Source organism: Apostichopus japonicus, chromosome 14 (assembly GCF_037975245.1).
Source record: "Apostichopus japonicus isolate 1M-3 chromosome 14, ASM3797524v1, whole genome shotgun sequence".
NCBI lineage: Eukaryota > Metazoa > Echinodermata > Holothuroidea > Aspidochirotida > Stichopodidae > Apostichopus > Apostichopus japonicus.
The window spans coordinates 27,688,003-27,711,570 of record NC_092574.1 but is presented as its reverse complement, the minus strand read 5'-3'; the positions used below and the strand labels follow the sequence as shown (position 1 = coordinate 27,711,570).

Sequence of the window (23,568 nt, the reverse complement as noted above, 5' to 3'; positions counted from 1 at the left end):
GATTCAATAGTAAGTTGATCCCTGCCTCCCCCACCCACCCAGGCTTCCCCACCCACCCAGGCCCCACCCCCAATAAGAAAAAAAGATGGGGACAGGGCCACTCATTGAGGTAACAAAAATCCAAACATGTTCTGTAGCAGATTATGAAGAGACATTGAAAGTTCCCCAGCATCTTACTCCATAATGATCAAAATTGCACTATGTCACATAAATGAGAAACAAAATTCAACTTGAAGATTCTTTGAATGGGCAACATTCGATATCATCATTTTCAATATGTCCTTTACTGTTAATCTGTGATACACATGGAAGTGTAATTTTTTGTGAATTTGCTCATGAAATTTTGATGATACAAGACAAAATATCCAGTATATGTGTGAATGGCTAACAATTGATTCTTATATTGACATTTTTTCCATCAAAACCCCTACTCTACTGAAATTCAAATCCGTTTGGTGTTCACATAAACAATGCAAGTAAGGTCATGACCATCGATATTTACCTAGTGGCCGTGAAATACCCCAATCAAGAAATTCATGAGCCTATTCTTTGATCTCCTTTAATAATGCATGCTTTCATGATTTATTTTAAGCCGAAACGAGTCTACTTCCATGACAAAATTGTTTTACAGCAAAACGTTTATGCAGTAAATATATATATTTTTTGAATTTGAAATTGCTGGTTATATTCTAACTCTAATACCAGTATCAAAGTTCAATATAGTTATAAGAACTGAATGGTTAATTTGGCATTACACTGATGAAAACAAAAAAAGCCTACATACCCACTTGTTTTGACACATTCCTTGAAAAATAACAGCTTCTAGCTTGCAGGTACATTGAGAGTAAAAGTACTGTAGTGTGGTACTTCTTAAGCCAGTAGTGTATACCAAAAGCTACAATGACACGTACAGTAGGACTACTGTACTAAATAGTCCACTGAGGTTGGTCATGACATTTCCTTTCATTGAAATATGAAGTAAGAACATCCTGCACAGGCCTGGCAGAAGATCATTAAAACTAATGAGAGTTAATCAGCTGGCAAATAAACAAAACAAACACTGTAAAAGTGAGAGATATAAAGTGAGATATAAAGTACTGTACCAAGTTACTGGTCCCAATACTATTGTGGAGGTAAGTACAGTATGTGTGTTTTCCCTAACCACTGACCATACCATTTGAGGGCGCTATTCACAATAGCCCTTCATCAAAATTAGTGTGTATTTAGAGTGTTTTATGTTTTCTCCACACAAAAAGACACAATGAGAAAACATACATAATTTTTGGCACCATGCATATTCATGAAGATGATCACTCAGAAGATGGGAAAATAGGGTTCTATAGGTTGTAAATTGTGGGACCAGGCAGTGGTCCCACAATTGCTATTGCTGTCCCACATTTCTAGATGTGTTTTCAGTCACTGGTTCCACAATTAATGTAAAGGTGAGTACACACACACGGAGAGGAACACACACACGGAGAGGAACACACACACGGAGAGGAACACACACACGGAGAGGTACACACACACGGAGAGGTACACACACACGGAGAGGAACACACACACGGAGAGGAACACACACACGGAGAGGAACACACACACGGAGAGGAACACACACACGGAGAGGAACACACACACGGAGAGGTACACACACACGGAGAGGAACACACACACGGAGAGGAACACACACACGGAGAGGAACACACACACGGAGAGGAACACACACACGGAGAGGAACACACACACGGAGAGGAACACACACACGGAGAGGAACACACACACGGAGAGGAACACACACACGGAGAGGAACACACACACGGAGAGGTACACACACACGGAGAGGAACACACACACGGAGAGGAACACACACACGGAGAGGAACACACACACGGAGAGGAACACACACACGGAGAGGAACACACACACGGAGAGGAACACACACACGGAGAGGAACACACACACGGAGAGGAACACACACACGGAGAGGAACACACACACGGAGAGGTACACACACACGGAGAGGAACACACACACGGAGAGGTACACACACACGGAGAGGAACACACACACGGAGAGGTACACACACACGGAGAGGAACACACACACGGAGAGGAACACACACACGGAGAGGAACACACACACGGAGAGGAACACACACACGGAGAGGTACACACACACGGAGAGGTACACACACACGGAGAGGTACACACACACGGAGAGGAACACACACACGGAGAGGAACACACACACGGAGAGGTACACACACACGGAGAGGAACACACACACGGAGAGGAACACACACACGGAGAGGAACACACACACGGAGAGGAACACACACATGGAAAGGTACACAGGGAGAGGTAGACGCACAGAGGTACACACACAACAGTTGAAACAGAGAACGAAAGAGAGCTATTTCGCTTTTCTTTTTATGTTGATATAAATTTATTACTTTTCATGAGCTTAAATGCTGTTTCACACCTTTTTTTTTCAGATCAATAATAAGCATGCACTTAACATGTCCATAGATTGGAAACATCAAAACACAATTAACCCTTTAATGAAAAACAGGACCAAAATAGTCAAAGGCCATTATATATGTTGTTTCACTAATCATCTCTGGATATCATATAAGCATGTATAAGATGAGATTACAGTGATAACTTTGATAGCTTAAACAGACAAGATGAAAAATTGACAAATGCATGTCTTGAGATGTATGATAGTTGCAAGGTCACTTATTATTGATTGTTACATACCAAATAGGTAATTCCTTGAAGTTAAAATAAGGTAACTTATTTACCAATCATTTGATCTGATATCATATAGACAATGAGGCAATTGCATGTCTGAAAATGTATGGTAAATGCAAGGTAACTTAAAATCGTTGTGACACCCCTTAAAGTTAATTTCTTGTAGCGGGAAGGTAAAGTAAGGTAACTTATTAACCATTCATGTGATCTGGTATCATCCCAAAATAGTGACATCATCTTGTGACATCATCAATAGTGACAAATGGTGGCATCATCAATAGTGTTGTTCTGTATTGATCCATTTTATTTTTGATATGTCTTTCATGATTTGCCAATTTATGTTTCAAGTTGTATAATTGCGGTGATATGTGATAACATGTCATACATTCTCGTTTTGTGAAGTCCTGTTGTGCAAACCTGGAAATTGTCCCTAGATGTCAAGGCATCCTAGTTCTTTAAAGGTTTTAAGCACTTTAATATAAGGCGATTTTAAAGTCTGGAATTTCCAGAAGAAAATCCTTTAGATGACATGCTTGTAGGCATGTTGCGGTTGGATCTTTGGAGCAATTTATGAATACTAATAATTTTAAGGGGTGCTCAGGTTGCACCAATGATGAGTCGTGGCAGTAGCATCCTTCAATCTCCCAATCATTGTATCTGCTCAATAATAACTATTAGATACAATAAGATAACAATAAGATTTATCCCTTCAAAGAACCAAGATATTATATGTACTAAGATCCTAAACATTAAATAATAGCAGTTACTATTGACTATTACAACTTGAACCTTAACTTGCTTTAGTGGTAGTGCTCAAAGCTGTAACATAGGTTTAAGAGCCTATCACATAGTCAGCCCAACGGTGAGATCTATTAATAGTAAACTATAGAAGTACAGAGAAAACATCCTCATGAAAACAACTAAATCACAAAGTGATCTCTTCAAGATAATATGTCTCTTTCATCACTGTTCCACAGACCATTTATTTTATTGTCTTCAATTAGTTTAATTTTATGTTACTCGAAAATATGCAAAACATTATTTGGAATTATCACTTGGATGAGAACATATGAAGAAAGGTGGACACATCTTTATTTAATCATTGCTCTTTGATCCGTGTTCTGTGATTGTCACTGTTGGACAGATTACTCTGCCAACAAACATCAAGTAATACGATGCTAAGAAAGTTCTAGTGCACAACAGAGTACACAAACTGGACCAACTAAAATGGAATAACCAAAAAACATTATTCATTCTGATATATTAATTCCTACAATACCACAAATACACAACTGTATACATTTGCATATATAGCAACATATCACAAGCTTTCATTGTTGCAGGACACTGACATAACGCAATGCAATTAATTCATATATTTTACTTAACAAGCTACAGCAACTGGTGACAGTGTCGAATCCATGAACTGGAACTCTTCACCATAACACTGCTAATTGTGTTATAACCTTGGACTGGAACCCTACACCAAAACATTGCTAACTGTGTTACGACCTTGGGCTGGAACCCTTTACCATAACGTTGCTAATATCGTTACAACCTTGGGCTGGACCCCTTCACCATAACATAACTATTGTGTTACAACCTTGGGCTGGAACCCTTCACCATAACATCGCTAATATTGTTAGAACCTTGGGCTGGAACCCTTCACCATAACATTGCTAATTGTGCTACAACATTGGGCTGGACCATTTCACCATAACATTGCTAATAGTGTTACAATCTTGGGCTGGAACCCTTCATCATAACATAACTATTGTATTACAACCTTGGGCTGGAACCCTTCACCATTACATTGCTAATTGTGTTACAACCTTGGGCTGGAACCTTCACCATTACATTGCTAATTGTGTTACAACCTTGGGCTGGAACCCTTCACCATATCATAACTATTGTGTTACAGACATGAACTGGCACCCTTCACCATAACATTGCTAATTGTGTTACAACCTTGGGCTGGAACCATTCACCATAATGTTGGTAACAGTGTTACAACCTTGGACAGGAATAGTGTTACTTGTGTACACATTAATTTGGCCACTAACATGGGCAACAACTTTCTTTATGATTGAGCAAATGATTTGCTAACAATAAACCTGAGAAATACATGTACTTGAAAAGCAGATATTGATCTAGCCATTTCCATTTTCTGATTACTTAAACAAGTAAGGAAAGCAAAAACAAAGAATACTACTTGGATTGGCAGTCTGTAGTTACATTAGTGCATTCAAATAAGTCCCAAATGTTATATCACATCCCTCAGTCATTCCTTTATAGATAGGTACTTTTACCAAACAAAGATAACCTTAATTTGACCTTATCCAGCAAGAAGGAAAAAAACAATTATTGTTACTGGCAGTTTAAATTAACCTCATTTGAGCAAACACATCCAATCAGATCTTCTTTTACTAGACATTATTGTTCAGATTTTTACCTCTGCTGACCTTTGGCTGCTAATGAAAACAAGAGGGGTTCATCTACTCACTATACACGCCAAACATGAGAGAGGGGTTCATCTACTCACTATACATACCAAACATGAGAGAGAGGTTCATCTACTCACTATACATACCAAACATGAGAGAGGGGTTCATCTACTCACTATACATACCAAACATGAGAGAGAGGTTCATCTACTCACTATACATACCAAACATGAGAGAGGGGTTCATCTACTCACAATACATTCCAAACATGAGAGAGGGGTTCATCTACTCACTATACATACCAAACATGAGAGAGAGGTTCATCTACTCACTATACATACCAAACATGAGAGAGGGGTTCATCTACTCACTATACATACCAAACATGAGAGAGAGGTTCATCTACTCACTATACATACCAAACATGAGAGAGGGGTTCATCTACTCACTATACATACCAAACATGAGAGAGGGGTTCATCTACTCACTATACATACCAAACATGAGAGAGGGGTTCATCTACTCACTATACATACCAAACATGAGAGAGGTTCATCTACTCACTATACATACCAAACATGAGAGAGAGGTTCATCTACTCACTATACATACCAAACATGAGAGAGAGGTTCATCTACTCACTATACATACCAAACATGAGAGAGAGGTTCATCTACTCACTATACATACCAAACATGAGAGAGGGGTTCATCTACTCACTATACATACCAAACATGAGAGAGAGGTTCATCTACTCACTATACATACCAAACATGAGAGAGAGGTTCATCTACTCACTATACATACCAAACATGAGAGAGGGGTTCATCTACTCACTATACATACCAAACATGAGAGAGGGGTTCATCTACTCACTATACATACCAAACATGAGAGAGGGGTTCATCTACTCACTATACATACCAAACATGAGAGAGGTTCATCTACTCACTATACATACCAAACATGAGAGAGAGGTTCATCTACTCACTATAAATACCAAACATGAGAGAGAGGTTCATCTACTCACTATACATACCAAACATGAGAGAGGGGTTCATCTACTCACTATACATACCAAACATGAGATTTATCCAAGATTCCAGTGTTGATGTATCTATTTACAAGGTGTTCATGTTTTTACCTCTGCTGACTCAAAATGACCTTCGACCTCCACTGTAAACAATCTGATTCTTAACCTCAATAAGGAGCAGCTACATCCAAAGTTTCTGATCCGTCCAACCTTCCAACCTTAATGAGATATTGAGTTAACAAGCAAGGCATCACACACGCCCACCCATTCACAGTTGCAAAGTTTATAATTTAAATAGAAACCAATTACTGATTGTCTATGTAAATTGAAACATCTTCCCACAGGTCAGCTATGGCTTTTTCTTTAATTAACATTCATTAAAAAGAAAAATGCTTAAATGTTCAAGTCTTTGTATTTACAAATTATGCACATGATACTTAATAAATGTTTTATATACAAGATTTGGCAAAAAGGAAGTCAAATAATTAAATAAAAGCAAGGTTAATCCCCACATTACCCTCCACCCCCACCAAAACAATATTGAACTAAGAACATAAAATACAAATTGATTATGACAAAGTAAAAAATAAAACACAAAGGAAAATCTGGTTGCAAAATTCAATGATAATTCAAATTTTTCCTTAACAATTATAATACTTACATATTGCTTTGACTTAATAAATGAAATAGCAGACCCATCATAGTTGTAACCTTTATGAATTGAATTTCTGAAAACCTTATAGAGTAAGTTCAATTTTGTATTACTATCATGGCCAGTTGTAACAATATGCAGGGCCAGCCTGTTTTTATCATTCCACATGAGACTGACATTTACTATTTTGCTACTGCAATTGAAGAGAAAAGGTCATGAATGCTACCAACAACACTGATATGAAAATGAAAATTTTGATTGTTGACAGGAACCAATAGTTTCTTCCCACACACTCTTGTTATGTCCTGGTGTCATCCTCTCTAACCAAATGGATATTATTTCCATCAAACGCCACCACTGGGTATTCTCGAGGGTCCAGTGCATAAACCCCTTCATAATTATCCAGAGAACCCACTTCTAATATAGAGGTTCTTTCACTGTTGGTCCAATGTCTGGACCCCCTCCTTCCATTTGATATTGTCCATCTTTCTGTGGCCCATGCTTGTTGTACTGCCCACAACTGGGCCTCTTCCAATATAGCGTCTACCACCTCATCTCCATTAAGGCCATAGAATATAGTCCACACTGAAGTAGGATTTGAAACCATCAGTTTTATGTAATCCTTGGGTGTTTCATATTTCTGAAAGGTAACATTGGTATCAATGGAAGCCACAGAGCTGGTAGAAACATTATCCGATATTCCAAATATGCTAATATCAGTAGCAAATTTCTTCAGCTCAGTTTTGAAGAAGTACTGAAAATCTTTTCCCTTGCGACAATTCTGCCACTGGTGGCCGACTAAAGATCCATTTACAACTCTGGCCAAGCTGAGTTCCAGACCACTGACATATTGACTGGTTACTTGGGTTTGAATCCTGCCACGTGGCATACTCATTTCAATACCATTTCCCAAGATAGATGGGATTTGTTTGAAGGAGAGCTCCTTCTTATCAAATGGATGTGGAGAGAGATGTTGACTAGGTAAAATATGAAGCTCATCTCTTATAGTATTCACTGATTCCTTCACTTGAGAAGCTATAGATCCAGATTGCTGTTAAAAACAAGTAAAAACAATAAAACACTGTCATCAACAACGCAAAAACAATAAAACACTGTCATCAAACAAGTAAAAACAATAAAACAGTCATCAACAATGCAAAAACAATAAAACACTGTCATCAAACAAGTAAAAACAATAAAACACTGTCATCAACAAAGCAAAAACAATAAAACAGTCATCAACAACGCAAAAAACACCAGACAACACAGACACCAAACCCTGCTGAATATTGCTGAAGTGAAATTTCTTCCAGTAATTCCATCTTAAAGGCATGTTCACTGTGTTTGTACTTTTTATGGTGGATTGCAAGTGTGAAGTAAATCTTATATTTACTTTTTGAGTTTACAAGGTTTTCAGACTTTGTCCACTGTTGACCTCATATGACCCTTGTAGAAAACAAATACACCACATAAGAAGTAAATCCACACCTAAGTTTTACAGAGTTTGAAACATTTTCATTTAACTTGACCTAAGTTGTCTTCTTAATAAGACGTTTGACCTCTGCAGAAAATAAGAGCTTTTGTACTCAATAAGGTGGATCCACATATCAAGTATAAAGAAATTCCAAGATTTATCTTTTTTAATGAGATGATTTTATAAGCTATGGCATCACACAGGAGTGCTTACACACACATATGCATCACCATGGCATAGATTCCTTTTGCCTTTGGCAAGGAATCAACAAGTACCTGGTGTGAAAAGGTGACTGGTATCACACATGACAATATGAAACATTTTGTCTAATTTGTACTTGCAATTAAGAGCAAGAATGAGCAAACTTACTTTCAGCCAGGAGAAGGCATCTCCATTAGACCACGAAAACTGTGAGAAATCTCCCTGCTTGCCAACAGAGGGCAGCAAAACATCAATGTTATAACCAAGCATGGAGATCCAACTGTTCATATCTGAAGAAGACAAACAAATTTCAAAATGAGTAACTTAATGAAGAGCACATTTCTGATTTCTCACCATTTACTGCACATAAAGCAATCAAGTGTTTCACAACATTCGCAAGAAGAAATAGCAGTGTAAACCACAATTATTCTCATTATAAAATGTTACAGGTAGCTTTCAAACATGTTACTGGCCAGTGAAGTGACCTGTGTGTCAAGAAATTTCACTTACACAACATGGGCTGACATCATCATAAAGTAGTGTCAATAAGTTAACAACATCATTCTCCTTCACAAACTGAATGTATTATAAACCCTGCAATTTGAAATATACATACGTTTCAAACCGTCTCATTGTTGCTTTATGAAGACCTAGTGATCTGAATCATCATGGGTGTTCTGGCAACTTTTAAGTTGATGTTACTAAGAAGACATTTTGGTCTCAACTACATAATCTCCTAACCAGAATGAAAAAGGTTTTGATGACTTCATTACAATAGACTGAAGCTTGTTCACCAGAAATAGCTCTTATAATATAAATGTCCTGAACCACTACAGTGTGTTGATGTACAATTACACAATGGCAAGATAAACACAGGTAAGTCTATTGTACGTTGGCAATACACACACCGCCACCAAAAACAATAGGGGTCTTGTAGCGGCATGTGGTGCATCCACACACCAAGTATGACAAGTATCCATGATTCCTACCTTGAGATATCATGTAAAAAACTTTCCAGAGTTTGCCTCTTAATGAACTTTGACCAACACCAACACAATTCCTTTACTCAATATGGCAAATCCATATACCATGTATGGGCTACCATGAGATATGCTTAAAAGGTTTCAGAGTTTGACTGCTGGTGACCCAGACGACATTTGACCTGCGCCAAAAAAAATTGAGTTCTTCTATTCAATATAATGCACCCACATGATGAGTCTGAGAGGTATCCATGCCTCCTATCTTGAGATATCCTGTTTACAAAGTTTTCAGGTATTGACTTCTAGTGACCTTTGACCTCCACAAAATGTTTCGTATTCTCAATATGATGTATGCATATGCTAAGTATGACAAATATCCATGCTTCTTATCTTGAGATATAGTGCTTAGAGTGTTTGACAGTCAAACCTCTGGTGACCTCATATGACCTTTGACCTCCACCGGAAACAATACGTTCTTCTACTCAAAATGTCACATACACAAGCCAAGTATAAAAATATGCATACTTCATTCCATGTGGCATTTGGTTTTCAGTTTGACCTCTGGTGACCTCAGATAACCTCTGACCTCCACCAAAAACAATATGGTTGTTCTACTCACTATAGTGCATCAACACCCAAAGTATGAAAATTACCCATGCTTCCTAACTTCAGATATTGTTTATAAAGATTTCAGATCGACCTTTGGTGATCTCAGATGACCTTTGACCTCCACCAAACACACTAGGGTTCTTCTAATTGATATGGGGCATCTACAGCCAAGTATGAGAAGTATCCATGATTCCTAACTTATCGCATTAACAAACTGGGTATCACACACACCTACACACCCAAGCCATCATGACTGCACAGGTTTCTCTTGTCACTGAAACCAAAAGTAGCCTGAGTTATGAACCAATATAATGAGCTGCATGTACTGTATCACTCCATAATATTGGTCCAACTTTCCTTAATCTCATGATTCTCATCATAAAAATATAGAAATAAATATATAATTCTAACGTACGTATAGCAACTACCTCTTCATGGGAAACCTAATCCTGGTATGTATGTAAGCAGTTCAAGGCCACAAAAAGCAAAGGAATACATCGAAATATAGAGATTAGAACACAAAGCAAGGGAATACATCTAAATATAGAGATTAGAACACAAAGCAAGGGAATACATCTAAATATAGAGATTAGAACACAAAGCAAGGGAATACATCTAAAATAGTGATCAGAAAATAAAAATGTAGGAAGACATCTGCATATAGCAACCAGATTGCAAATGAAGGGATACAAAGATCTACTACACATAGAGATCAAAACACAAGGTAATACATATACAAGGGAATACATATACTAATAGAGATCAGAATATGAACAATTATACATAAAGGGATCAAAACACAAAGCAAGATAGAGATCAAAACACAAAACAAGGGAATACATATCCTAATTGAGATCAGATCAGAATATGAAACAAAATAATACATCTACATAAAGGGATCAAATCACTAAGCAAGGGAATACTTTACACATACAGATCAACATGCAACACAAGGGAATATATCTTCTAATAGAATCAGAATATGAAACAAAATAATACATCTACATAAAGGGATCAAATCACTAAGCAAGGGAATACTTTACACATACAGATCAACATGCAACACAAGGCAATATATCTTCTAATAGAATCAGAATATGAAACAAAATAATATATCTACATAAAGGGATCAAATCACTAAGCAAGGGAATACATCTACACATACAGATCAACATGCAACACAAGGGAATATATCTTCTAATAGAATCAGAATATGAAACAAAATAATACATCTACATAAAGGGATCAAATCACTAAGCAAGGGAATACATCTACACATACAGATCAACATGCAACACAAGGGAATATATCTTCTAATAGAATCAGAATATGAAACAAAATAATATATCTACATAAAGGGATCAAATCACTAAGCAAGGGAATACATCTACACATACAGATCAACATGCAACACAAGGGAATATATCTTCTAATAGAATCAGAATATGAAACAAAATAATATATCTACATAAAGGGATCAAATCACTAAGCAAGGGAATACATCTACACATACAGATCAACATGCAACACAAGGGAATATATCTTCTAATAGAATCAGAATATGAAACAAAATAATATATCTACATAAAGGGATCAAATCACTAAGCAAGGGAATACATCTACACATACAGATCAACATGCAACACAAGGGAATATATCTTCTAATAGAATCAGAATATGAAACAAAATAATACATCTACATAAAGGGATCAAATCACTAAGCAAGGGAATACATCTACACATAGAGATTAACATGCAACACAAGGGAATATATCTTCTAATAGAATCAGAATATGAAACAAAATAATACATCTACATAAAGGGATCAAATCACTAAGCAAGGGAATACATCTACACATAGAGATTAACATGCAACACAAGGGAATAAAACTACTAATAGGGATCAGAATATGAAACAAGACTATATATCTACATAAAGGTATCTAAACACAAAGCAAGGAATTACATCTACACATACAGATCAATACCCAAAACAAGGGAATATATATAGAAATATAGAAATCAGAATATGAATGATTATTCATCTACATAATGGGATCAAGGCACAAAGCAAGGGATTACATCTACAATTAGAGAACACAGCATTCCTTGCAAAAAGAATTTAATGAAAATATATTTTCAACAGGCCAATAACGTTTGATTAAGCAAACTAACCAGTCATGTAAGGTGGTTCCAAGTCTTTGTTCATAGGATTGTTGCCATGGAATGTATAAAGGTTGAACTTTCTCAGTTTTCTTGTTTGACCTAGGTCTTCATAAAAAGACACATCTGGTGATGTCCACCTCCTGCTCATGGGGTCGTAATCTCGTCCCTTAAAGTGCACCAACTGTGTCTGAGAATCTTGTAATCCCCCTTTGTAACCTAAATAAATGTTCAAGTTAGGAGCTGAATCTTCCATGATGTTACCCCACGGATCATATACCAATTCTTTTAATACATCTCCTTCCTCACTCAAGACCTGCAAAATGGATCCTAAGTGATCTGTTACCACATACCACCTTCTAAGGTTTCTTCGTATACTTAGCAGTGCTCCTCTCAGGTCATAGTCCAGGGTCCACAATTCTTGTAAATTTTTGTTATAGATGTGAGTTATGGCCCATTTATTCTCTGGGTCTGCATAGAAGAACTGAACCTGTTGCCCGGTGTGATCCTTCCTCCAGATCCGCCTTCCCAATCCATCGTATTTATAACGGACATCATAAGCTCTGGGTTCATAGGCATGGACCAGGAGACCTCTTGAGTTGTAATCAAATGCAGCATTCCCTCTCTGAGATAGTAGCCCATCAGCATCGTGCTTGTAATTAACATCACCCACTTGTGTTACACATCCCCTATGATCATACTGCAATGTTACAGTACCCCTATCTCTGCTTTCTATGGCCAGCAAGTCCCCATTTGGAGAGTAAGCATAACGGAACAATGTTTGATCAGCAGTGTCATTCAGGAGGACTTCATGCAAGAAGCCTCTCTCATTGTGCCTATAATTAAATTGCAGTGCTCTGTCTGCGCTTCCAATGTTTGTGTAGTAAACGTTCATGGAAAAGTCATAACCAAATGATAAGGAGAGCACGCATCTATCATGAATAAAATATCTAATAGACTGTAATAGAATGTGCTGTCCTATGGTATAATGCATTGAAAAAACAGAGTCTGATAACACGTGAGTGGATCCATCCTGATAACTGACCACAAAGCCACCTACTCGAATTAATCTACCAAATTTTTCATCAAATTGTTTCTCGTGTGAGGAGAGCAGTGTCCAATTGAATACTGCTGCAATAGACGTTGTTTGAAAGTTATTGTTCATAGTATAATCAAATTTGGCATTAAGGAAACCACCGAAGCCTGTGGACACCACAGTCTGTTGTTTCATAACAGGACCTGTACTTTTTACTCTCAAAACATTTTGAAAGTCACCTTCCTGTAGCTCTAATAACTTGAGTTGACCACTGGAACGATGATAGTTGAGACTAATCAGTGACTTATCAAAGATCACAGTCATAAGACGTCCTCGACTGTCGTAATGGTTGCTTACTCTTCTTCCTGTTCCTGGGTAATAAATGGTGGACAGACGACCTGTAAAAGACTTATCCACAATCAACCATGGGTCACCTCCTTGAAAAGAGTAGGTCTTGCGGATCACCCCAAGGGTAGTTTGAGAGTTCAGGAAATGAGTTTCTCCTGTAGGCATTACAATCCCACCTAGTTGGCCATCACTGGTATAGCTAAGGGAATACTCAATACCTCCTGGGGGGAATATCCTTATTGGTTGCTGAGGGGAACAAACACATAAATGTTCAACATGAGAGAAAACATTGTAAGCAATCAGTGTTTGATCAAATGGTAAACAATTGTCACCAGCAAACAATGTACTTACATATCCAATTATCACAAAATCTCAACTGTTTTAAAATAAAACTGATGTCTTGGATCTTAGATATTTCAATCGATATATGGTTACCATTATGTTATACATTTACCAGATCTTTGGTTCCCAACTCATTAATACTATTGAGTTACAACCACTCACCAAAGTTTTAAGTTTAGTGTTCATTTCTTTAAAAACGAACAAAACAAAGAACTTTAGTCTTAGTATTGCTTGAAACTTCCACTAAAATATATAACATACACGGCTGCAACTTATTGTCATTCCCAAATACGCCAGCATTTTAGGAAGAAACTTTATCACATAAACAATTAGTTTATGTACGTACCTTACATAATTTGTAAAACATTTTAATGAGAGAGTTGGACCCAAAAAAGTAAAAACAAAAAAATGGGGCTAAAATACCCACATGTACCAGCTATTAACCAACAACTGTATTCCTTGTTTGGATACAATCTGACTTATGGTTGCAGAGTTAATGCAAGTTTAAAATTTTGGGATCTCCCCAAAAAGTGGGCTCCATAAAATTTGTGCATGTTTGGTACCAAAACTATTCCACCCAAACAAACTGAGCCAACAATAAATTTGCCCCCCCCCCCCAAAAAAAAAAAAAATGTATCCCAAAATGCATTTGAGGTGGAAATAAAATGTTTGCAGTCAATAATTTACAAGAGATGGGAACCAACAACAATAGGGCACATCTACATGGTGCATCTACCCATCAAGATGACATAGATTCAACTAGTGGTTGTTGAGATGTTTATAAGCTGTTTTCAACGATTTCCCATTAAACCCCACCTACTCATGAATATTGAGGTGAAAGTTGTCTGTGGAAAGTCAATATGAATGTAACACAATAGTTCCTCACCGTGGTAATATGTTTGAAAGTAGTGGTAAAGTGACACATTTGACCATAGTAAACTTGCTGGCATTTTTTACATTTGCTAAGACCTTCTGATCAATTGTAAACAAGACATTGATGCTTTCAGTGCAAGAAACTAGAATCTTATAACAAAATACATGAAAACATGCAGTAGAGGTAAGAACCAGTTACTGCAGGCTTATTACAGACTTCATGGTAGACACAGGACCAAACTATAGCTGATAACTGGCAGCACTTGCAGTATTGACTAGAAGGTTACATGCATGGCTATAGTTGGCCAGCGATTATCAGTGGATCTTTGTGGAGATATCTGGACTACAAACTCAGTTGATGTTCCACTGCTTTATTCTCTGTATATGTATTTACAACAGACACGGCTACAGTAATGGTGTGCTGCCTTTCTTTGTAATGACTTTGTTGTTTGTTTGCAACATTATCATTATACTTAGGCAGTTAACATGTTTTGCCTTGTACTCAAAAAGCTAAACCATGTTTAAAATAATTGACAGTACAATATCAGTATTTCCAGTTAAGTACCCTCTTTTTTTTTTTTTTTTTCCATCTCATTTATTCAAAAGTATCATAACATATGGTACACACTTGGTACACAGTAAAGTACCCTCTGACGGCTCGTAATTTAAACCTCCCCTCACCCTACTCTCTCCCCCAAAATGAAAGCGACAATATCAAACAAATGCAGCCGGAGCCCTGTGCATCTACAGACAAGTTTATGCTGGTATAGCATGAAAATTAAGTTCCTAAATGTAATTGAGAAGTCTCCATGACTGCTTGAAGAGTTCAACAACCTACCAGGTTAGAACTGTGATATCCAAATCGCCAGATACTATCATTAGTCAATCTTATCTCTGTGAGTCTTCCAGCATCATCATATTGATACAGCTCTTTGAGAACATTCCTCTGCCAGGCACTCAGCCTACCCTGGCTGTCGTATGCCATCCTGGTTTCATGCCAATGTCCCATTGGCGTCCATTCCTTGATTTGTTCTCCTGAGTTGTGGGAGACAGTGAGCAAGAGAACACCATTGGAATCGAGGACGGACTCTTGTTCAGTATATCGGTTGTAGTCCAGGTTTAAGATGGAGTGGCTGTTGACCTATGAGAATGAAATTCAATTAGAGTACATAAAACAATTTCAAGAATGTTTGAGTCTATTGAAAGGAGACACAGTCATTATGCTGAAGAGTAAAGGTGAATTTGATGCATCATATCAATTCGACCAATTTCTGTTCATTTCTGCAAAGCAACAACAAATACATATGCAATATTTTCAAGGACTGCTAATCATCATGAAACAAATATTTTGATACATATCGATATTAACCTACATGAAAAACTACTTCAGAAGTTTTCAAATGGTACAATTAAAATTAGTTTTAAGTTATGCAAATACCTTCAAGCTGCGTTTCACAAGCAGTATCTTGTCTCGGGTCCTGCCACCCTTCCGCACTGTGTAGTCCCATTCAGCTGTCTGAACACTGCCATCTGGTAAAGCAATCTTTCTCTGATGGTAAAACTCACCATATACCCTATCCAACAATGGACTGGGCTGTGTATCCATAGTAACGATGATACCATCTGCAAATGTCACCTGGCATGATCCGTTATCATAGAGGTAAGCATGCTCTGATAAATCACCTAGTATTGAAAGAAGAAAAGCCTTCCGTGGTAACCTAACTGATATCAGCTATGCATTGGCATGATTCTTTTATAGCGACAACATGACATATTTCCCCATCTGAAATGATGCAATCAGGTGATAAGTGTAACCTAATCACTTCATTACAAGCAAAAAGAACTTCAGCTCTGAATTGTATCCACTCAGCAAGCCAGGCCTAAAAATATCTTGCATGAAAGTGTTGCACACCTTAGTTAAGTGTATAAGCATAGCAAACATTACTGCTTTCATCTTTGCATAAGTATATTATACTATCAATGATGCAACACTGATGCAAAATTGGGCAACATCAGCACATGTTGATGAAATGTATAAGTATCTACCCATTATGTGGGGTATTGAAAAGGTATTGAAGTTATAAGTTGTTCCTGTTTGCTAAGCCGTCAGGCAAACATGTTGATTTGTGCTTCATAATTTGGACCTTGCAAACGTTCATCATTAAACCTGCTGTACTTAAGAACAGCTTGCAACATAACTTGGTACTACTTGACTACAGGTTCACCATTACAACATTACTTCCAGCAACCAAGTGTAAAATAACATTGTAATAGAAAATTTGGATGAAGAACTGGTTAAAGGTTTATTTACAACAACCTAACCAACTGTACCTTGTGAGATTGTCTCCCTCCATCGGTCATCCTCCCTGCTAACAATGCTGATGGTTTCTGTCCTATCTGGCACCCCATATCTATTAACTGTTGTTGATTTGTTGACCTCTGAACTTAAATTGCTAACATCTCCTGTTGACCAAAGTGCCTCCCTGAGGTTACCTTGATCATCATAACTGAAATGAAGATGAATTTGGAGCAGATAATTCAGTTGAATTTTCTTGCTTAAATAATACCATGCAGTACTTTGTTTAATCATTCTGAAATTTGATAAGATGAGAACTGTTAAGGATTATTTAAAGAGGCATATATTTCAGTGATATTATGATTATGTAATGATAATGTGCTTTGCTAATAAACAATTGTTGGCTGATAAAAGACACAGAGTTACATCTTTTATCAATAAAATCAATATTGAAAACAAAAATAAGTGATTGGGGTCAATTAAACTTCACTCACCAGTATGCATTCTGTAAATATTCTCTTTCTAGTTTCCTGGTCAAGAGGCCATTTTCATATTGCAACAGGACATTGCCAACCTCCGGCAAGTTATTAACTTGAGTAAGGTAGCCATCTTCGTTCACCCCTAGTGTCACCAGTGACCCATTTTTGCCAATCTCTAGCATGAGAGGGTCTTTAGTACTGCTACGTTGAATGCTAATAGCAAACCCAGAGCTGTCCTGAATACCAATAAGACTATCATGAGCCTCAGTGTAGTTAAAGATGTAGACTACTTCGTCAAGCAAGATGTGTTTCGTCTTGAAATGGAAGCCAAACTGATCAAACAGAAAGATCTCATTTTTGTAAGGTGATGGGATTTCATAAACAAACCGCCTGCGGTGTAGCCTTGGTACTTCCTTCACCAACTTGCGAATTCGTAAGTTACCCTGATCCACAAAGATCAATTCATTCTGGGCAGAGACTGTTAGGGCGATAGGAGACTGAATAGTGGCATTCCCAACCGGCCCTTCATCACCGCTGAAACAGATACAATCCTCTAGTCTACAATCGCAAGGTGTCACACCGCCGACTACAGTGGAAATGTAGCCGTCTGGTGATATCATTCGCACCCTGTGGACATTACTGTAATCTGTCTCGGCCACAAACAGATCTCCACCTGGTGAAAATGAAATTGCAGCGGGTGATTCCATGGGGACTTGATCCGCTCTGCTCAAAGTAGACGATGGTTCCATATTCATGGAAGAGAAGAAACATCCTGACGGTATGCCAGCAAACACTGATGCCATGCCATTGAGGGTTATGCGCAAAATGATATCATCATCGACCACATAGAGGGCACTGTCTAATGGACTGATCGCTAATTCAGTGGGATACTGCAAGCTCAACTGTAATAGAAACGGTAAGTTTGACTTTGTCATGAAGTGGAATAAGTTTGTTTAATGTTGAGAAAAAAGTATCTGAAGTAGAAACACTGATCCATCTTTACTGCTCACTGTTTTTTTTTTGAAAGGGGAGGGGGGGGGGAAGGGTAGAAGAGGCAGTGTATCACAGAAATAACCTGTGAAACATCCTATGTCCCTTATCTCATGGAAAGCATTTTAACAATGTAATAGATATTGAATCTCATAAAAAGACCTCACTGCTATTCTAATTGGTGTTGTACCAATATCACCAAAATTTGGGTTGACCAAAATCTGATATTCCAATCCAGTTATCGGCCTGATACTGATATTTTTAAACAGCCAGAATAAACCTCAAATTTCAGTCCTGCAATAATACATAAGTATCAAAATTTTGTCGGCAATCGTAAGTTATTATCGTTTGCACAACTTACAAACAGTAACCACTTGTATAACTCTCATTTGTGGAATCTCGTTAATAAATTAGTAGTAAAAAATATGTGCGTATTCTATAAAACTAGTCCTAACTTCATTCTACATGAACGATCAGATTCCCCACCAAGTTGAATATGCATGAAACTATTTTTGGGAAAAATACAAGCCTATACTTGCTGTTACTTCTGTTGTATGATTCAACTACGTTTAGGCTACAAGTCTGATACAAACTATCATCAAATGGAACCACAAATTTCTTAGCAAATATGTTAAAAGATCGTGCGATGAATGAAACTGATTTCATGTAGATTTAGACAGCATATCCTGGCTAAGAAATTAAACTACACCTTGTGTAAACATTTTCTTCAATTGTTAAATTTCTGTACAAAATTATACCCTTCCATTAGCCAACTATACTAACAACTAAGCCTAGCCAAATTTGCAAGGTCTGAACAAGCCATGTTTACAACTTTGCTTGTGAAAAATTTTCTTGGATTCTTGCCAAGAACATTTTCAAGGGCAAAACAGGTTTAAGCAGGTATGTTCAATTTTATTTAAGTGGTGTTCACTTGCATAATACAGCAGCCAAACTGGTGAAATTAACTTTTAACAGGTGACAAAGATTAATGTACAAGGCACTAAGTGGCCTAGCTGACAGGTCTGTTTACTGACCAGGTGATCAGCATTTTGGCCACTAGCTATAATTCACAACAAAAACTAGACTAAAGATATGGGTTTCTTTAGAACAGATTAATAAATCAATGCAAGTAACTGCACAAGAAGCGGCTTTGTTGTTTAAAAAATTAATGTTCACGGCAATGTGCTTAAATTTTACCGATATAGATATGCTGCCCGTAACCAATATCGCAAACGATTTTTGACCAACACTAATTCTAATACAAACTTTGTTAGATGTGTGCAACATTCCAGAGTTATATGATTCAACTTTACAAAGAACAAAGCAGTTTGCTTTCAGCTTGTCCACTGTGCAACCAACAAATGCTGCTTACAAGACTGAATATTTTGACATTACATATTGCATATCATAAAATGTTTCTTAGTAAACAATTGCTAGGATAAACATACCCTTCTGGAGACTTTATCAATGCCTTACCTTACTAGCAGGCATCTGGGAGCCACACCTGGGGCGTCTGAAGGGCATCATGACACCAGGTATACCAAGGAAACTACCGATCCTGCCAGTGGTATCCACCACTCGAATAATGGTGCCATCAATGAAATACACCTTCCCATCTTTGTCCACTGCAATTCCTGTATGAGAACCAATAACCATGGATTAAATATCTGGGCTCTTCTAGTGTGCAGGTTTAACTGAAGCCAAGGAGAGTCTGTATCAAAGTAAACTAAGAAACATAGTCCACTTCTTTTCCAGATTAGCAACAGAAAGACATAATCAACTGAGATACCAACATTGAAAAATGCAAGGTAGTACTAATCAATATTAGGTGATGGATTTATTCACACAAACTTGGCACAACAAAATCTGTGTTTTAATTAAGAAAAAAACATTATTTGAGGCAAAAAGTGTTCATGTAATTGTGCAACAAACATCTTCTACAGTTCTGGCTTTGACAGGTCCTGTCAGTATTAAAATTGCTGTAAATTGTCAACTGTATAGTTTCACTGATGAGACAAAAGAGTCCATGATTCTGCTAGCATACTACCAGTTTTACGAATACAAAGGTCTATAGTGTTATGGAAAGAGTCTATAGGAGGACACATTGAAATACAAATGATTTGATTTGCCTCTATCTTTGCTGCAAGAGTCACCCATAGAGTAAATCTGTTTGGCATTGATTCTGTAGTACCTTTAGGGGAGTACAGTCTGGCATTACTTGCTGGGCCATTGTCTCCACAACCATCAGCATCCACCAACAAACAGGGCCTTCCAGTCCCAGCAAGAATATCCACCTGTGTGTGATTGGAGCCATTCAGAGGAATCTGAAGCTCATAAATCCGCCTCATCTGGGGTTCAGCAAGGTAAAGTTTGTTTTCAAGAGTACTGACTGCCAGATGGTACTTATACGTAGGCACATAACTGTAAAACAGAATGATATTTGATTGTTTGAGACACACACAAAACAGTTCCTTTACTGTAGTTCAATATTTTTAAGAACCTGAGACATGATGTTCATGCTGCACATGACATTTCAAGTCTACTAATCTATTAAGTAATTGGTCTATTCTTCAATATGTCCTATGTGACTACTATTCATCAAACTTTGTACCCAACTTTCATAAACACAGTCACATGCAAATATACATATCTTCTGACAAAAAGATGAAATTATCTTCTCTGGGTCAAGCATACAACAATAAAGGCAATCAAGTGTGGTAATTACTCAACTACCTGGTAGCTCAAATCAGCACTATAGTGTATGTTTCAAACTGGACAAAATAGATCAAATAGAAAATTCAAAAAATGTAATAACTTGCTAAACTTTTAGTATTTTAGGCTACACACAACCAAAGTGATCACCATAAATTAGAACTGTGTTTTGTAACATGTATTAAAACAGAAAGTTGTGGTTATGGTTAATCAAATAAAGATTAATGCAACCTTTGCAATATTTGTGACATAATCCTACATGTGACTGAATTCATACATTTAGTGCTATATTGACATGAATAACTACAGTGCAGGTAACATCAGTCTATCAAACATGCTCTAATGGGGGGATACGCAGTCCATCACAGATCATGTCTCGTGGTCCACCACACACCATGTCTGTCTACTAGTCCACCACAGATCATGTCTTGTGGTCCACCACAGATCATATCTCCTTGTCCACCACAGATCATGTCTCCTAATAGTCCACCACAGATGCATATCTTCCAGTCCACCACAGATCATGTCTCCTAGTCCACCACAGATCATGTCTACTAGTCCACCACAGACCATATCTTCCAGTCCACCACATATCATATCTCCTAGTCTACCACAAATCATGTCTCCTAGTCCACCACAGATCATATCTCCTAATAGTCCACCACAGATCATGTCTACTAATAGTCCACCACAAATGCATATCTTCCAGTCCACCACAGATCATGTCTCCTAGTCCACCACAGATCATGTCTCCTAGTCCACCACAGATCATGTCTACTAGTCCACCACAGATCAAATCTTCCAGTCCACCACAGATCATATCTCCTAGTAGTCCACCACAGATCATGTCTCCTAGTCCACCGCAGATCATGTCTCCTAATAGTCCACCACAAAAGCATATCGTCCAGTCCACCACAAATCATGTCTCCTAGTCCACCACAGATCATATCTCCTAATAGTCCACCACAGATCATGTCTCCTAATAGTCCACCACAAAAGCATATCGTCCAGTCCACCACAGATCATGTCTCCTAGTCCACCACAGATCATGTCTACTAGTCTACCACAGATCATGTCTCCTAGTCTACCACAGATCATATCGTCCAGTCCACCACAGATCATGTCTCCTAGTCCACCACAGATCATGTCTCCTAGTCCACCACAGATCCTGTCTCCTAATAGTCCACCACAGATTATATCTTCCAGTCCACCACAGATCATGTCTCCTAATAGTCCACCACAGATTATATCTTCCAGTCCACCACAGATCATATCTCCTAATAGTCCACCACAGATCATATCTCCTACTAGTCCACCACAGATCATGTCTACTAGTCCACCACAGATCATGTCTCCTAATAGTCCACCACAGATTATATCTTCCAGTCCACCACAGATCATATCTCCTAATAGTCTACTACAGATTATATCTTCCAGTCCACCACAGATCATATCTCCTAATAGTCCACCACAGATCATATCGTCCAGTCCACCACAGATCATGTCTCCTAGTCCACCACAGATCATATCTCCTACTTGTCCACCACAGATCATATCTCCTTGTCCACCACAGATCATATCTCCTACTAGTCCACCACAGATCATATCTCCTTGTCCACCACAGATCATATCTCCTTGTCCACCACAGATCATATCTCAATGTCAACCACAGATCATGTCTCCTTGTCCACCACAGATCATATCTCCTAATAGTCCACCACAGATCATGTCTCCTTGTCCACCACAGATCATATCTCCTAATAGTCCACCACAGATCATATCTCCTAGTCCACCACAGATCATATCTCCTAGTCAACCACAGATCATGTCTCCTTGTCCACCACAGATCATATCTCCTAGTTCACCACAGATCATATCTCTGTCTCCAAGTCAACCACTAATCATTTCTTCTCTAGTCCACCACAGATGATGTCTACATGTCTTGTACTTCACCAGAGGATATGTCTCTGTGTCTAGTTTTCCATCACATAATGTCCAAATTACTGCCCAAACATAAACTTAAAGGCTGTGTCCCACACTTTGATATGTTTGTTGAAAGATACGAGATAAGCTTAGTGTAAACGTTTACATTGTCTGCCACAATTCACTTCCTTGTCTTGTTTCAAGTTATTATTTTACAATGTACAAACTTTGACAGCCTTCATGTTTCAAGTTATTATTTT

General features: G+C 37.8%; 2 protein-coding genes across 8 annotated transcripts in view; one reads left to right on the top strand and one right to left on the bottom strand.

The window, feature by feature from the left end:
- Positions 1-5,227: 5,227 nt before the first annotated feature.
- LOC139980113 (uncharacterized) lies at positions 5,228-6,167 on the top strand. The gene is made up of 2 exons (XM_071991505.1): positions 5,228-5,747; positions 5,785-6,167. Exons 1-2 carry the CDS (start codon positions 5,228-5,230, stop codon positions 6,165-6,167), a joined length of 903 nt encoding a protein of 300 aa, XP_071847606.1.
- Positions 6,125-23,568, bottom strand: part of LOC139980108 (teneurin-3-like) — a 150,392-nt gene continuing 132,948 nt past the window's right edge. For 6 of the 7 annotated variants that reach the window (XM_071991488.1, XM_071991489.1, XM_071991487.1 and 3 more), the window contains 9 exons: positions 20,865-21,094; positions 20,150-20,307; positions 17,699-18,585; positions 17,240-17,415; positions 16,347-16,591; positions 15,747-16,049; positions 12,322-13,939; positions 8,726-8,847; positions 6,125-7,933 (listed from right to left, as the gene is read on the bottom strand). In XM_071991488.1, the coding sequence (XP_071847589.1) occupies positions 7,181-7,933; positions 8,726-8,847; positions 12,322-13,939; positions 15,747-16,049; positions 16,347-16,591; positions 17,240-17,415; positions 17,699-18,585; positions 20,150-20,307; positions 20,865-21,094 (4,492 nt within the window). In that variant the 3' untranslated portion in view covers positions 6,125-7,180. The remainder of the gene's footprint in view (positions 7,934-8,725; positions 8,848-12,321; positions 13,940-15,746; positions 16,050-16,346; positions 16,592-17,239; positions 17,416-17,698; positions 18,586-20,149; positions 20,308-20,864; positions 21,095-23,568) is intronic. The other variant, XM_071991494.1, reaches the window with a different exon arrangement.

Excerpts from the sequence above, each read along its gene's own strand:
- LOC139980113 (XM_071991505.1), top strand. The coding sequence starts at position 5,228 with ATGAAAACAAGAGGGGTTCATCTACTCACTATACACGCCAAACATGAG. Across the intron at positions 5,748-5,784 it reads ACATACCAAACATGAGAGAG|AGGTTCATCTACTCACTATA; the intron begins GTTCATCTACTC and ends AACATGAGAGAG.